The 15,447-nt window shown below is 41.2% G+C and overlaps 2 protein-coding genes across 2 annotated transcripts in view; one reads left to right on the top strand and one right to left on the bottom strand.

Annotated features, from left to right (window-relative positions):
• Positions 1-15,447, top strand: part of LOC149185228 (signal recognition particle subunit SRP54 2) — a 152,520-nt gene that overhangs the window by 94,849 nt on the left and 42,224 nt on the right. The gene's annotated exons all lie outside the window — the stretch shown is intronic.
• On the bottom strand, positions 700-9,066 carry LOC149185229 (uncharacterized). The gene is made up of 3 exons (XM_089417994.1): positions 6,685-9,066; positions 6,179-6,574; positions 700-821 (listed from the first exon to the last, which is right to left on the bottom strand). The coding sequence occupies exons 1-3, from the start codon at positions 8,606-8,608 to the stop codon at positions 700-702; spliced, it is 2,442 nt and encodes an 813-aa protein (XP_089274120.1). The 5' UTR covers positions 8,609-9,066.

Genomic DNA, 15,447 nt, shown 5'->3' with positions numbered 1-15,447 from the left:
GTTGTTAAAGACTGTAGAGAATGAACCTTTCAATGGTTTTCAATTTAGTTATTTTTATTGCTTATAAGACTTGTGCATGCACACACAATATTTAGAGAGTTGTAGAGAAAAGGGTAGAGATGTGTAGTATTATTATTCCATGATGAAAAAGATGTACATCACATAAAGTCTCATAGAGGGAGACAATCATCCTTGCTCCCAACCATCATTAAATTAGGACATTTAGACCCTAAATAAGACATCAGGTGTCTTAATCTCATTTATCAATGTGACATGAGACTTTATTACATGATGTCCTAAGGCACTTTGTTATCTAATGCCAATACCTAATATATACAATGATATGCCCATCCAATTATGTTGTTTTTATTTTTATTTTTTATTTTTTAAAATTTCAGAAGAAAAAATCTTAACTTTCATTAAGTTATGAAAATTACATTCTGAGTGTGCCAAATAGCACTCAAGAAAACCAGCTACATATGGCTTCACCAAAAAATACCTGTCAGTGTTTGGAGTCTGAACTACTGTCCCAAATATACATCCACAAAAGTGTTCCGAAATAAATACATAGTGAGAAAATGTAATAACAGTTCTGTCATATAACAGTGTAATCTGTGCTGAACATTTAGCATATATAGCCTGCAATTTTTTTTACAAAAACTATAGATAAGGACTGTCATTGCTCTACCTGAGTGCCCTCTATGAAGGGCCAGTGATAGAATCCATGCTCCTGATCATTGATGCGCTCCTTGATGTGCCATGTGCCCATAACCTGCGAAGCACCCTCCTTAGACAAAGCATCGGCAGCCCCATTTTTTTCCCTGTAAATGTGGCAAACAGAGATTTCATCAAATGATTGTTTTAATAGATAGATTTCCTCCAGAATGGGACTGAGTGTGTGCATGTGACATCTTGTTGTGTTGTTGAACCAATTAATAACTATCTTTGAGTCAATAGTTTCCGAAACAACTTTTCATCATGAAAGAATGGTTGTGTGATATATGAAGAACAACCCCTCCCCCACAATCTCCTTCAAAAAGAGAGGCACCATCAAAATATGCCCAGGGATAGGTAAAGTCAATAGTTTCTTCTGTTATGATACATGAACGAGTAGGAGAGACAGAATTAGAGATCAGGGAATATCCAATTATGTTAATTTTATTACCATTCTCTTAATGGTCATTTCTGAAACAAACACTGATGCCAGAAAATCGCTAACATATCTCTGCACCAAGCACATTGAAAATGTTTGCAGGTTTTCCATGAATTTTTTAATGATGCAGCTTGAGATCCTCAGTCCTGGTCAACAAATGAATTTGATGATGATGAACATCGATTGGTTAAAATTCTCCATTCTGTTGCCCAAAACCTCACATTCTGAGGTCTTCATCATGCACCACACATTGCATTCATTGGAACTCCAAATATCAGCATTTGTCCCTTCACATTTTGAGAGATAAAGGTCACTGCATGGCGTGTATTTGGTTAATTTCATGCAGGATACACTAGTCACCACTCACTTGTTTGACCATTGATTCATTATTTGGATTAGAGTGAATATTGCTGGTTGATAAATGCAACACATTGCAGATGTAGAAGTCGTTTTGAACTCCAATAAGCAACTCTTTTCTACACCTAGGTGGCAAGAAACAACACCCATCAAACAGTGTCAAGGCCAGCCCGGGGGTGTCCTGGGTCCAATTGGGCACATCATCAATAAGTCCAATACCCAACCTCAGTGGCTCAATGTTTCCGCATCTAGGGGTGTACTCATGAGAGTCCAGTGCAATGAGGAATCATCTCATAGCCCAATGCTTATCTCTAGAGGAGCAACGTTGCATCATCAAGGTCAGAACTGCTCTCTAGACTGGGTACAACGGTCTCTTGAGTGCTGCAGGAAGGGAGCAAGCTCATCTTTCAAGGGGACTTTTCTTGTGTCAAGATCGTTAGGGACAATAACCATTAATGCATCATAGTGAAAATATACTAGGGACAATAACCTCTCAAGATCAAGTGAAAATATACGATCATTAGGGACAATAACCATTAATTGTTAAAATTGACAACTAGGGCCAAACTCCATGTGGGTCATCTTATTTATAACAGCTGATATTTTTATTAGAGTCCTCTCTTTGAGAGGTGTAGGATTGATCTAAAGATCATCCGATTCTGACATGTACAAATGAAGATATGAATTTATTTATATTATGGACAAATTGTCAAGGTCAGCCAGTGAACTCATGTAGGCTCAGAAGCCCAACAGTGATGTCTATTCATTCTCAACGCTTGCCTATAAATACATGATGCCTCATCCTCATTTGGACACACTTCACTCACTCATCTTCTCTCTCCTACTTTGATGAAGCTGGTCTCCACACATGTGAAGGGAAGGAAGGGTTTTATCTTTTTCTGTTTCAGCGTTGACCAGATTTGACCGAAAATTTCAGAGGCTGTTTTGACTGTGTTGACCTGTTTTTGGTGCTATTTTGGGTGGAGGAATTCTGTCCTAGCAGGCCGCAGATCTGGGCACAAGAACCAAGGCAATCTGACCTCATGTTTGACCAATGTTGACTGTACTAGGGCTGGCCATGGGGTTGACTTTTGTTGACCAGTTTTTATTGGACTTTTTCAGACTGTTTTGGGCTGATTAGACTTGCTGTTGGAGGCCAAAGTTGACTGGGTTTTGATCGCGCTGAATTGAGGAAGAAATCTGCCCTGTTGACCAACGTTGACTTTTCAGAGTAGGGCTCTTTGCTGCTGTTATAAATGATCAGAATTTGTAAATTGTACTATCTCTCTCTGCTGAACTATTGAAGACTAAAAGAACATTTGATCAAGGGTTTCCCCACATTGGGGTTTGTCCCTGGCTGTTGCCACATCTTGTGTCCTCTTGTCATGGCTTGTCGTCTAATGTTTATGTTTATGTTCTATCAGCATTTTACTTGCATGTTTATGTGATTGCTACACTGAAATTGATATTGGGCTCATAAAGAAATTGAAGTAAAATTGCTCTAAAGCATAGAACATACCATTGTTGCCTAAAATTAACATTAATGCATTATAGTGGACCATGCCTAATGTTAGGGGCACAAGAATGCTTCACACAAAACTTACCTTCAAATGTCTAACTAGATCAGGATATGTAAACAGGTTACCTCACTTATTTTAGGGATGATTAGGTTAACAATCCTATTAGGTGTTTCGAACCCCAAAAGGGGAGTGACATGTTCTAGGTTAGCTCATCAATCCATAGGTGTGTGATAGTGATGGTTACAGGGTGGGTATGTGTAAAGTTTTGTAGATGTTCTATGCTAAGAGCAATTTCACTTTTCTCACAGCAATCATACAAGTAGATAAGCAAAATGCAGATAGAACATATAAGCAGATCTTACAGAAGACAAATCAGAAACAAGAAAAATGTATGTGTTTGTTTCGGCGGTCAACAGGATGCTTCAACCAGCAAAGTCTCCTTTGGTCAGCCAGCCCAGCATGTGTCACAACAACCCTCCAACCAGTAGATGAGTCAACCCAAGTCAGTTCTACAAAAGTCAACGCTGTCCTGAAAAGTCAATGCAGGGGCAGCAAGCTAAAAGTCAACGCAGCAGCAAAACGGTCAACCCTTTGACCTCGATTTTTGTGCCAGGTAGTATGGCCTTCAAAAATCGAACCTCCCACAAGTTTTCAGCTTGTTTGGACCAAGCGTTGACCAAAGTCAACGCTGGTCAAACTTCTGCGAAACCCTAGCAGCAGAAACCCTAGCAGCAGAAAAATCCTCTTCGTCCTTCCCACGTGTGGCTGAAATTCGTCCTCCAGGTAGCTCGTACTTTTAGGATGAGAGAGGAAGATGTGAGTTGTTTTTGTGATCAAATTCTCTCCAACTTTTCCTGTATATATATATCCATCAATGAGGGTGTGTGACACATCTGTTGGGCATGTGAGCCTACATTACAAAACTGGCTGACCTTTGCACATATAATTTATTAAGAATAATAATTTCAAAATATAAGTTCTGCTCATTGGATTAAGACTATTTTTATATGGATTTTACACCTCTCAGAAAGAGGAATCCAACAAAAATATTAGCCTCTTAATCTGAGCATCAGAACATGGAGTTTGGACCTAGTTGTCCAAATTTAACACTCCCTCTCAACTAGGGAGAACTCCATCTATTAGTGCAATTAGCATCGTGAGTCATCCCGCCGAAACTTGCTTTGCTGGCTTCTTTATTTCAGAACAGAAGTGGGTCAGTCACAAAGACATCATTCCCCGACTGACATAATCAGTCCAGAGGTCCCAGACCTCACAAATCTTGATCCCAGATCAAGTGGTTGGACCATGTCATCCTAGATAGAGAGTACGGCAATCTCTGATGCGTCCATCAGTCTTTGCTAATAGTCTCTAGCTTTTCCACACCTCATTGGCCAAATGAGAGGTACTTCCCATGAGCCCTGAACTCAATGGGTAGGATGCATACGGGGCACAGATTAAATGAGTGGCGAACCAGCTCAATAATCACAAGGGTGGGGCAGAAGCATTATGAGTGCTTATAGCTCCGAGAAGCTATCCCCAAAGCCCCCCAGAACTCCCAGAGCTCATTGTCCAACAGGACCCACATCATAGGGTCTTTCCACGACACCAAGGCTCTCACGAAAGGTTAGGAACTTGACCTTCCCCAGGGGCTTAGTGAGAATATCCGCGACCTGCTCATCAGTTCCTATATGATCGAGCCTTACGGCGCCTCGCTGTACCATATCCCGGATAAAGTGGTACCTGATATCAATATGCTTAGATCGGTCGTGGAACACAGGATTCTCAGTCATACGAATCCCACTCTGATTATCACATAGTATTACAGTGGTATCTAGCACATGTTGGAACAGCTCACTAAAGAGCTTCCTCAACCAAACTGCTTCACAACAGGCCATACTAGCAGCAATGTATTCGGCCTCCGCGGTGCTCAAAGCCACCGACTTCTGCTTCCTGCTCATCCATGAGATCGAAGCAGAGCCAAGATTGAAACAGCATCCAGATGTGCTCTTACGATCCACCACACTGCCAGCCCAATCGGCATCAGTATATCCCCGGAGTATCACACTCCCGGCAGTGTATCTCAGCCCATGGTTTATCGTGCCCCGAAGATATCTCAAAAGATTCTTGGCACCAACCCAGTGAAAATGATGAGGCTCAACCATCTGTTGATTCAAAGTATTCACTGCAAAACATATGTCCGGACGGGTGTTCACTAAGAACATCAAAGCTCCTATGAGTTGACGATACTCAGTAGGATTGGCCAAGATAGGCCCTGCAGCGCTGCCACTCAACTTCTTAAAGTTGAGTTCCATTGGTGTCGACACGGACTTACAGTCCACCATCCCAAATCTTTCCAGAAGCTTCACAATATACTTTCCTTGAGAAAGGAAAATCTCTCCAGGTCTCTGCCAGACCTCCAGGCCTAGGAAATAGTGCATCAGTCCTAGGTCTTTCATCTCGAACTCAGCAACAAGCTCCCTCTTACATTGATGAATGAGAGGGTCATCACCTGTCAGGAAGAGGTCGTCCACATACAGCACTAGAATGAGAGGCTTTCCTTCCCAGTGTTTTTAAAACCGGAACCGGTGACCGAACCGGTCCACCTAGCTAACCGGTTTACCGACCGGAACCGGTCTAACCGGGACTGGTTTGGTCTAAACGAACCGGTTTTTAAAAAATACATTAAATAATTAATTTTTAATGAAAAAAAACTATTTTTAAGATGTAAAACCATGATTCCAAGCCAATAGAGACAAAATATGCAAAGTTTGCTCATTTATATACCATGCAAAGGTGAATATATCAAAATGGCACCGAGTGCAATACATATCATCGACAAAATAGCAAAATACATAAGAAATGAGGCTCTAAATGGCCTATAGAGTCCAAAAACCATGCTGCAAGCTATGAGGCCATTGGCCTACTACAAGTCTACAGTGTACACATGATCAATCATCAAGATCATCACCACTACTAGACACATGATCATCATCAGGAGCTACATAGACATCATCTGGTTCAGAGTCTGAGGATGCCTCTGCCTCATCTGCAACATCAGTATCAATGCCACCAATGACAATAGAAGTGGACCTAGTGGAAGCACGAGTTTGTCGACCTGCACGACTAGTGCCTTCCATTGGTTCCTTGCCTTTCCTTGATGCCGCTACTGATCCTGGTTCTGATGCCGCTACATAATCTGCCTCATCCTCCGCTAAAGCCATGTCGATATCAAAATCAGCCTCAAACACAGGATCTTCAGTCTCCTCCACCCATTCTGATGTTGGATCAATATCGTCCAACACAATGGGATCTAGATCAGGTGATTTGCTCATCATTTGGTTCCTCCTCAGTCGAAGGTTGTATTGCACAAAAACAAGATCATTTAACCGTTTTTGTTCCAAACGGTTTCTCTTCTTCGTGTGTATGCGCTCAAAAACAGACCAATTGCGCTCACAACCTGAAGCACTGCAAGTTTGACTGAGGACTCTAATTGCAAACCTTTGCAATTGAGGACACTGGCCACCAAATGACTCCCACCAATGTGCTGCAAAGAAAAAGACAATAATTAGTAACTTAGTTTATAATTTGAATTGTAAAGAACGTAAACAATTTTAACTTGAAATGAAAAACAAAATGGAAATTGGAATTGCTTACCTGGTTGGTCCACATCTCTTGCCATCTTTGCCAAGTTTTTGCCAAAAGTACCACTTGCTTGATTGAAAATAGTAAGCTGTCTATGTATATCCAACTGGTCTACATGGTTAGGGACCATGCGCTCCAAGCAATCAATCAATCCAGCTCTGACCTCCCCATCATGCTGATCTCCTAGCCGATTTTTATAGTGATACCTTGGGTTCAAAAAATACCCGGCTGCATGTATAGGACGATGGAGTTGATTGTTCCATCTGTTATCAATGATCTCCCATATACGGCCATATTTAGCTAACCTGTCATTGTAAGCTGCCCGTATCTGCTCCTTTGCCTGATCCATAGCTTCATAAATGTAGCCCATGGCCAATCTTTCCCCATCCACCAACCTTAGCACCTTAACAAGGGGCTCGGTAATTTTCACAAGCTCTACAGACCTTTTCCAAAAATAAGTGTCTAACACTTTCTTTTTGGTGTCTTTTCCATCTGGTCTACGAGCCCACCGAGATTCAGACCATTCATCAGAGGAAAACATTTTCTGCAAGTTTCTATGTTGACCATTGAGACATTGCAACGTGAGGAAGTGAGTTGCAAATCTCGTAATTGCAGGCCTAACAAGCTCTTTGCCTCCAGTGTGTTTCCTCATTAGGCTCAATACCCATGAGTGGTTGTAAATGTATTTTGTAATGCACTTGGCATGCTCTACAGTGTTTTTTACCCACTCCACCTTGCCTATATCCTCAAGCATGAGGTCTATGCAATGTGCAGCACATGGAGTCCAAAATATGGTCTTATATTTGGCCTCAAGCATCTTTCCAGCAAGAACATAGTTTGAGGCATTATCAGTGATGACCTGCACAACATGCTGCTCCCCAACTTCCTGAATAATGTTATCCAAAAGCTCAAATAGAAGGCTTGCATCCTTTACCCTATCAGATGCATCAACTGATTTCAAAAACATGGTTCCTTGAGGGCAAGAAACAAGGAAATTAATGATAGTGCGGTTCTTTCCATCGGTCCATCCATCTGACATAATGGAACAACCTGTTTTGACCCATGACTCTCTAAACTCAGTCAAATACTCATCAATGGAAGATATCTCTTTTTGCAAAAGAGCTCCCCTCAAGTCATGCATACTAGGGCCTTTGAAGCCCTTTCCTGCAGCTATAACAGAGTCCCACATAGCTTGGTAATAAGGTGAGCGAGCAGCATTAAATGGGATATCTGAATCATACCACCATCTAGCAATGTATTGGTGAGAAGTTTCTTTGCATTGTTTTTTCCAATGCTGATCCAAAGTGGGTTGAGAACTTGGCTGGGAGGAAGTGGGATTAGATTTAGAAGAAGCAATGGTGGCAGAAGATGAGAAATAACTTTGGATGTTTTGTCTCTTTGGTCCTCTTGATGGTTGGCCAACTCCAACAGAAGGATGAACATAGTGAAAGGGGTCATTGGTGGAAGGGATAGAAGTGGAGTCTTGAATCTCAAAGTCATCATACCCACTCTCTTTCATGGCTTCTAATAATTCCCTCTTCCTTGCAATTTCATCTTGGATGGCCTTCTCCCTAGCCTTATCCTCATAAAATTTTTCAAGCTTGGCAATGTATTCTGCCCTAATAGGACCTAACAGTGCATTTGGTGCATCACATGGCTTTACTTGGCCTCTTACCCCAGCCAAGTGTTGTTTCAACCTAAGAATACCCCCACCTCCAATAGATTTATGGCATAATTTGCATATCATTTTTCCCTCAACTACATCACAATGAGCCCATGCACTGTCCTTTCCTTTTGGAGCCATGTTTGCTTGAAATAATAACAATTTGCAAATAAATCTGCCATTTAAAAAAAAAATTGCAGCTAAGGAACATGGAAAACCAATGATAAATGTAGGAAAAAAAATGCACATGCAAGCTAAAAAATTTGATAGCATAGAGCTAGAGAGTTCATAGGCTTAGCATAGATGATAGATCATTGAAATGAGAAGTTTATAGCACAAAAAAATTAATTCATGGACAGCAGACCCAAATGAGGAATTATCAAGTGCAAATCCTTACCTGGAAATGCAAAGTAGCTCCCTTAGCCTCCTCTTGATGATGGCAACTCCACTGACAGCTACACACTATCTCCAAAATAGCTCCAACTCCAACTCCAAGATGACTACTTCAGCAAAAACTCCACACTCTCCAAGCTCACAAACAAACTCACAAACACTCACAAACACTCCAAATCAGTTGTGTGAGACAAATGAGGGTGAGAGGGGTGTCTTATAGCAATTGTGAGGGTCTTTTTGGAGGGAAAATCCCTTTCCCTCACCCCCAAAAACCCTAAACCGCCCTCAGCTGCCATAAACCGTCCGCTTTTTACCTTTACCGGCGGCCTGTCCCTAAACCGGCCGGTTTAGGACGGAACCGGCCGGTTAGCAAAAAATCGGCCGGTTAGGACCTAAACCGGCCGGTTTTGACCGGTTAGGTCAAAAATCTGGGCAAATTAGGGTGCTGACCGGGTTTTTTCACCGGTTCTGACCGGTGGGCCTCCTAACCGGCCGGTTAGGCCGGTAACCGGTCAGACCGGAACGGTTTTGAAAACTATGTTCCTTCCTCAACCTTAAAGTAAAGGTTTGGATCAGCATTGCTTCGAGTGAAGCCCAGCTTCATCAAGTAACTATCCATCCTCTCATACCAAGCTCTGGGTGCTTGCTTTAACCCATAGAGGGCTTTCTTCAACCTGCAGACATAAGTGTCTCGATCTTGAACTTCAAATCCCAGAGGTTGTTCTACATACACCTCTTCCTTTATTGCACCATGCAGAAAAGCAGTCTTGACATCCATCTGATGAAGACTCCATCCTTGCGTAGCAGCAAGGGCTATGATGGATCGGATGGTGGTATATCGAGCCACAGGTGCAAATATATCGTCATAGTCAATTCCTTCCTTTTGAGAGAAGCCACGGGCAACAAATCTTGCCTTAAACTTTTCAGCACTCCCATCAGATCCATGTTTAATCTTGTAGAGCCATTTAGCGGTGACAACAGATTTGTCCTTCGGTCTCGGGACCACATCCCAGACATCATTCTTCATAATAGCCTCATATTCTTCATGCATAGCATCCTTCCAGACTTGATGCTTGATGGCTTCTTCAAAAGATCCAGGTTCAGATTGTATAATAGTACTCATGGCAGCTAGATACCCTTGGTATCTACACGGCTTCTTGCTTTCTCGGAATGTTCCCCTTGGGGCAGCATGACCCTCAGCATCTTCGAGGGTGTCCCTGAGCCATGATGGCCTCTTTCCTAGAGAAGGGGAAGGATCAATAGGGTCCATTGGCTCTTCAACATCAGGCATAGTCTCATCCTGGGGTTCTTCCAGATTTCCAGGTCTTTCTTCATGGTTTTCTTCAGATCTAGGAAGATCTACTACTTTCTTCAGGGAAGCATCTTCGTCAAAAGTGACATCATGGCTTATCTCTACTTCCCTTTGACCAGGTACATAGACTCTATATGCCTTAGAAGTCTCACTGTAGCCCACAAACATTCCTTTCTTCCCAGTAGCGTCCAGCTTACTTCTCTTTTCTTTCGGCACATGAAAATAGACAGGACATCCAAAAATTCTAAAATGTGAGACATCAGGTTTCTTACCAGAGAAAACCTCTTCGGGAGTTTTGGAGTCCAAAGCGGAATGAGGGCATCGGTTTTGAATGTACACAGCAGTATTTGCAGCTTCTCCCCACAGAAACTTTGGAAGACCCTGGTCACATAGCATGGCACGGGCAGCTTCCACAATAGTCCTATTCTTGCGTTCAGCAACACCATTCTGCTCAGGAGTATATGCAGTGGTAGTCTCCCTCTTAATGCCAGCTTCTCTGCAAAAGTATTTGAACTCATTTGACTCATATTCAGTGCCATTGTCAGTCCTCAAAATCTTGATCTTCTTTCCGGTCATATTTTCCACCCAGGCTTTGAAGGTACGGAACCACATGAAAGCCTCATCCTTCTTCTTCAAGAAGTATATCCAGGTTTTGCGAGAGAAGTCATCAGTAAATGTCATATAGTAAGAACATCCCCCCAGGGATGTTACAGGCAACATACCGGAAAGATCAGAATGGACCAGTTGCAATATCTCAGATGTCTTTGTGACACTTGAGGGGAAAGGTCCCCTTGTATGTTTTCCTTCAGCACAGCCCTTACATACACCTTTATGATTATTTCCAAAATCAGGCATCCCTGTCACCACCTTCCTTGCTTCGGGAAGAGCCTTGTAATGAAGGTGTCCAAATCTTCGGTGCCATAGTTCGGTTTGACGGATAGTATCACAAGTCATAGCTCCCAACGGACTCCCTCCAACCTGGTAGAGTGTACCAACTCTAAAACCAATTGAGATAGCTTCCTTGAAGCTCTTCTTCCACATGAGTACCTTTCCATCAGAGAAAGTTACATTGAATCCTTTGTCTTCCATAGCAGATACAGACACAAGGTTCTTCTTCAATTTGGGTACATAGAGTACATCTTGTAGATGGAGGACTTGTCCTTGAGACAAGTGGAGGGTCACAGTCCCGGTCCCTTTCACAGGATAAGTGGCATTATCCCCAAGGGTAATTTCTAGATTAGTATCCCTTTCAACCATGTCAGAAAGTGCTTCCTTGAATCCGGTGATGTGTCTTGAGGCACCACTATCGATTAGCCAGACATCCATAGTGTCGGGCGGAGATGCAGCTGAGAGAGCAGATATTAGAATATACTCATTTCTTTTATCAACAACATTAGACTCCTCATACCTGGTATTTCTGGTCCTTTTAGAAGGTGGATGGTTTCCTTCAAAGTGAGCCTTCCTCTTTCCTTTGGATTTGTCATTTCTTTGATTCCCATTCCTTCGGTTGTTGTTGTTGTCGTCACTATCGGGAGAATTCTTCTGGAAGGGGCATTCTCTAGCATAGTGTCCAGTCCTATGGCAGGTGAAACATTTACCCTTCTTCTTTTGAGTCTTAGTCCTTCCTTTGTCCTTGGAACCACCAGAGTTCTTCTTTCGGGAATGAGCAACATAGGCAGCATTTCTTTCATTATCAAATTCCTTCATCCTTGTTTCTTCTTGCATACATCTAGACAGAAGCTCATCAAAGTTAGGGAAGGTATTATTGTTGAGAATGGTAGTTGTGAATACTTGCCATTCATATGGAAGTCCTCCAAGTGCGGTGAGAACCATCTCACGATCAGCTATTGTCTCCCCAATAGCTAGCAGATTGTTCCTGGTTTCGGTCAACTTCATAAAGAAAGTTTGAATAGACTCGTCTCGGCCCTTCTTCATATTCTTCAACTTGTTCTTGAGGAATAGCACTTGGTTCACATTGTTTACTCGGAACATAAGTATCAGTTTGTCATACATCTCCTTGGATGTGCCTAGTTCAGATATGTAGGCAACCAGACTCTTATTTATGGATTCCCTGATCAGCGGTTTTGCTCTGATTTCTCCCTTCTTATACTTGTGTTTAACAGCAGCAGAGGCATTTGATGGAGGTTCTTGAATCTTCCCTGTCACATGATCTAGGAGATCATGATCTTCTAATTTGAGATCTAATAACATCTTCCAGGCATGGAAGTCATCACTTCCAGTCAGCTTGTCATTCTCCCTGAATTCAAGCTTAGAGGAATCCATTTCCTTCGATGATGATTGCTATAGATAGAGTTTGTCTTCACCTCAGCCTCTGATACCATGTAAAGTTTTGTAGATGTTCTATGCTAAGAGCAATTTCACTTTTCTCACAGCAATCATACAAGTAGATAAGCAAAATGCAGATAGAACATATAAGCAGATCTTACAGAAGACAAATCAGAAACAAGAAAAATGTATGTGTTTGTTTCGGCGGTCAACAGGATGCTTCAACCAGCAAAGTCTCCTTTGGTCAGCCAGCCCAGCATGTGTCACAACAACCCTCCAACCAGTAGATGAGTCAACCCAAGTCAGTTCTACAAAAGTCAACGCTGTCCTGAAAAGTCAATGCAGGGGCAGCAAGCTAAAAGTCAACGCAGCAGCAAAACGGTCAACCCTTTGACCTCGATTTTTGTGCCAGGTAGTATGGCCTTCAAAAATCGAACCTCCCACAAGTTTTCAGCTTGTTTGGACCAAGCGTTGACCAAAGTCAACGCTGGTCAAACTTCTGCGAAACCCTAGCAGCAAAAAAATCCTCTTCGTCCTTCCCACGTGTGGCTGAAATTCGTCCTCCAGGTAGCTCGTACTTTTAGGATGAGAGAGGAAGATGTGAGTTGTTTTTGTGATCAAATTCTCTCCAACTTTTCCTGTATATATATATCCATCAATGAGGGTGTGTGACACATCTGTTGGGCATGTGAGCCTACATTACAAAACTGGCTGACCTTTGCGCATATTATTTATTAAGAATAATAAATTCAAAATATAAGTTCTGCTCATCGGATTAAGACTATTTTTATATGGATTTTACACCTCTCAGAAAGAGGAATCCAACAAAAATATTAGCCTCTTAATCTGAGCATCAGAACATGGAGTTTGGACCTAGTTGTCCAAATTTAACAGTATGACTTCAGAGTAGGTGCCATAGGCATGCGACTAGCTAATGGGGGTCCAATATCGTAGGTGTATAGATGTAGGAGGGAGCAATCATGGTGGCATCAGTTACCCCTTTCCACGACTTGCTTTTTCCACCCCTTGGGTGTACCTTTTACTTATTTGTGATGTATCTTTATTGGGTGTGTTGACCATGTACATGTCAATAGTCTAGGAAGCAGAGTATAAAGCAACAGAGAAAGTTTTTTTAAGTCAATGTCATCATTGTAATCCCAAATTCTGCAAAATTATTGTAAATGATTCTAGTATGACTATCAAGCCATGTAACAACACGGAAGTAAGCTTACAATTCTTCTCAAAGGGTTTCATCCTAAGGAGTTCTTTAACCTCCCAAGATTATATGTGTTTGTAAACTTGGATAATTCACAGAGTTTTTCTCCCAGATATACCCCAAAGCTAGGGTGGAGCTCATTGACGAGGTCTTAGGTGAGTCCTAGTGTTTATCGAGTCTATGTATTTTTCATACTAGATCATGTGTCTTGTCGCAAAATTTGGTTGAGTCTCAAGAGTCTATGTCTATGTGTATTTCCCCTTCTAAGGGTTGATATTGTAATATTTTAATGTAAAAGTGTTATCTAGGAAATATTTTTGGTGAATGGTTCCTCATAATTAGAACACCATTACCAAAATATTTTTAGATACACTTAGGGTGGAAAAATAATTAATCCCCTTGAGTCATTTTAATTTTAATTTCTGGCAAAAATAAAAATTAAATTAGCTAGAAAATTATCAAAAAAATAAAATGAAGGGAAAATTAATTACCCTCCAAGTGGAAAAATCATCAAAAAATTATTTGAGGCTATTTTCAAAGGAAAATTTCAAGTCAAAGATAAAATGCCTCATTTCCAAGGCAGAAGGACCCAGTCCAGAAATTCGTTGGGGTAGAAAAGACTATTTTCCTAGCAAATCGAATTTTTTGGACCAAGCAAAGAATTATTTTGCACAAGTAACGATAATTCTATTTTTTGAGATTCCTCCATGGTCCAGAGGTCAAAGTTTGACCCCTCCGACACAGTGAACAAGGAAGATCGAATCATTTTGGAGACTTGTGCCAACTAATCAAGGGTTTGAATTTTTTAGATGAGTCAAGCCATGGATCGAGCAACGTGCTGTTATTTTCCACTTGGAGGGGTTGATTCCTCTCATTTTCTATATAAGAAAGCTTTCAAGCTCCTCATTGTAACTTCAACGGTGTTGAAAATCTTTTGTACTAAGCTAAGCTCTGCTGAATTTCTGCATTAATAAATACTTTGGGGTTTCAATTCAAGGTGTTTTCTCACTTGATGATTCATGGTATGTGTTGAATTAAGTTTAATGCTCTAATTGTTTAACTGAATATTATTGTTGGATTATCTATTAGCACATGTATCTTGCTTTAGGTACTAGGTTAGAGTAAACACATTGAATCTAGCAGATCTAGCAGGGATCTCTAGGTCTCTAGACTTCTTGTGTGAATCGAGCCCCTTTGGAACTAATAATCTATCTTATGTGTAGAGATCTTCAGATATTTAGCCCTTGGGTATGACCCAATTGTTAATCAAGGTTGTCATTGATGTCAATATGGCATTGGACGGGATGGAAAATATTATTGTAGAATCTAGATGCCAGATGATGATGATGAAGATGTCAAAATTACTCTTGATGGAAGAAGTGCCAATGATGTACCTAATTATCTAGAAGCATTTGATGACCATTCTTGATGTACATAATTAGAAGACAAGATGATCACCTTGATGACCATACTTGATGAAGGACGTGTCCTTAGGTCACCTTGATGACCATCCCTGATGACCACACTTGATGATCCTAATGATGAAAGATTCCCTTGATGACATGAATCCCATCCATGAAGAATTTCCACTGTCCTCTATTTTTGATGCACCATCTATTGACCAGCCACTTAAAAACATATTTCTTACTCTTTAGAGGCAGCATATGAACATGATACCTATGCTATCTTTTAGAGCATATTTTTAGCTTTCTAATGATCTATCACATGCCCCAAAACTCCAAATATTCTAAGAGATATGAATTTTTAAAGATAAGGAAATTAATCTGGTCATTAAGCCGACCTAAGCTCTTTTTCATGTCGGCTTGCACTTAAGGGACATGACTATTCATTGGTGGTCGAATTTGTGCATATATATAAGCACTTAAACCAATCAATTTCGGATCA

The sequence above is a fragment of the Pinus tabuliformis genome, chromosome 3_2 (assembly GCF_031772625.1).
Source record: "Pinus tabuliformis cultivar Carrire ecotype Pingquan chromosome 3_2, CPIR1, whole genome shotgun sequence".
NCBI classification, from domain to species: domain Eukaryota; kingdom Viridiplantae; phylum Streptophyta; class Pinopsida; order Pinales; family Pinaceae; genus Pinus; species Pinus tabuliformis.
The sequence above is the reverse complement of the archived record's forward strand: the minus strand, read 5'-3'. Positions and strand labels throughout refer to the sequence as shown.

What these genes read in the sequence shown, in the direction of transcription:
- LOC149185229 (XM_089417994.1), bottom strand. Translation starts at nt 8,608, where the DNA reads ATGCTATCAAATTTTTTAGCTTGCATGTGCATTTTTTTTCCTACATTT. An exon ending in AAGAGATGTGGACCAACCAG is followed by an intron (nt 6,575 to 6,684) that starts GTAAGCAATTCC and finishes TTTTCTTTGCAG; the next exon opens with CACATTGGTGGGAGTCATTT. An exon ending in AGTAGCGGCATCAAGGAAAG is followed by an intron (nt 822 to 6,178) that starts GCAAGGAACCAA and finishes CCACATTTACAG; the next exon opens with GGAAAAAAATGGGGCTGCCG.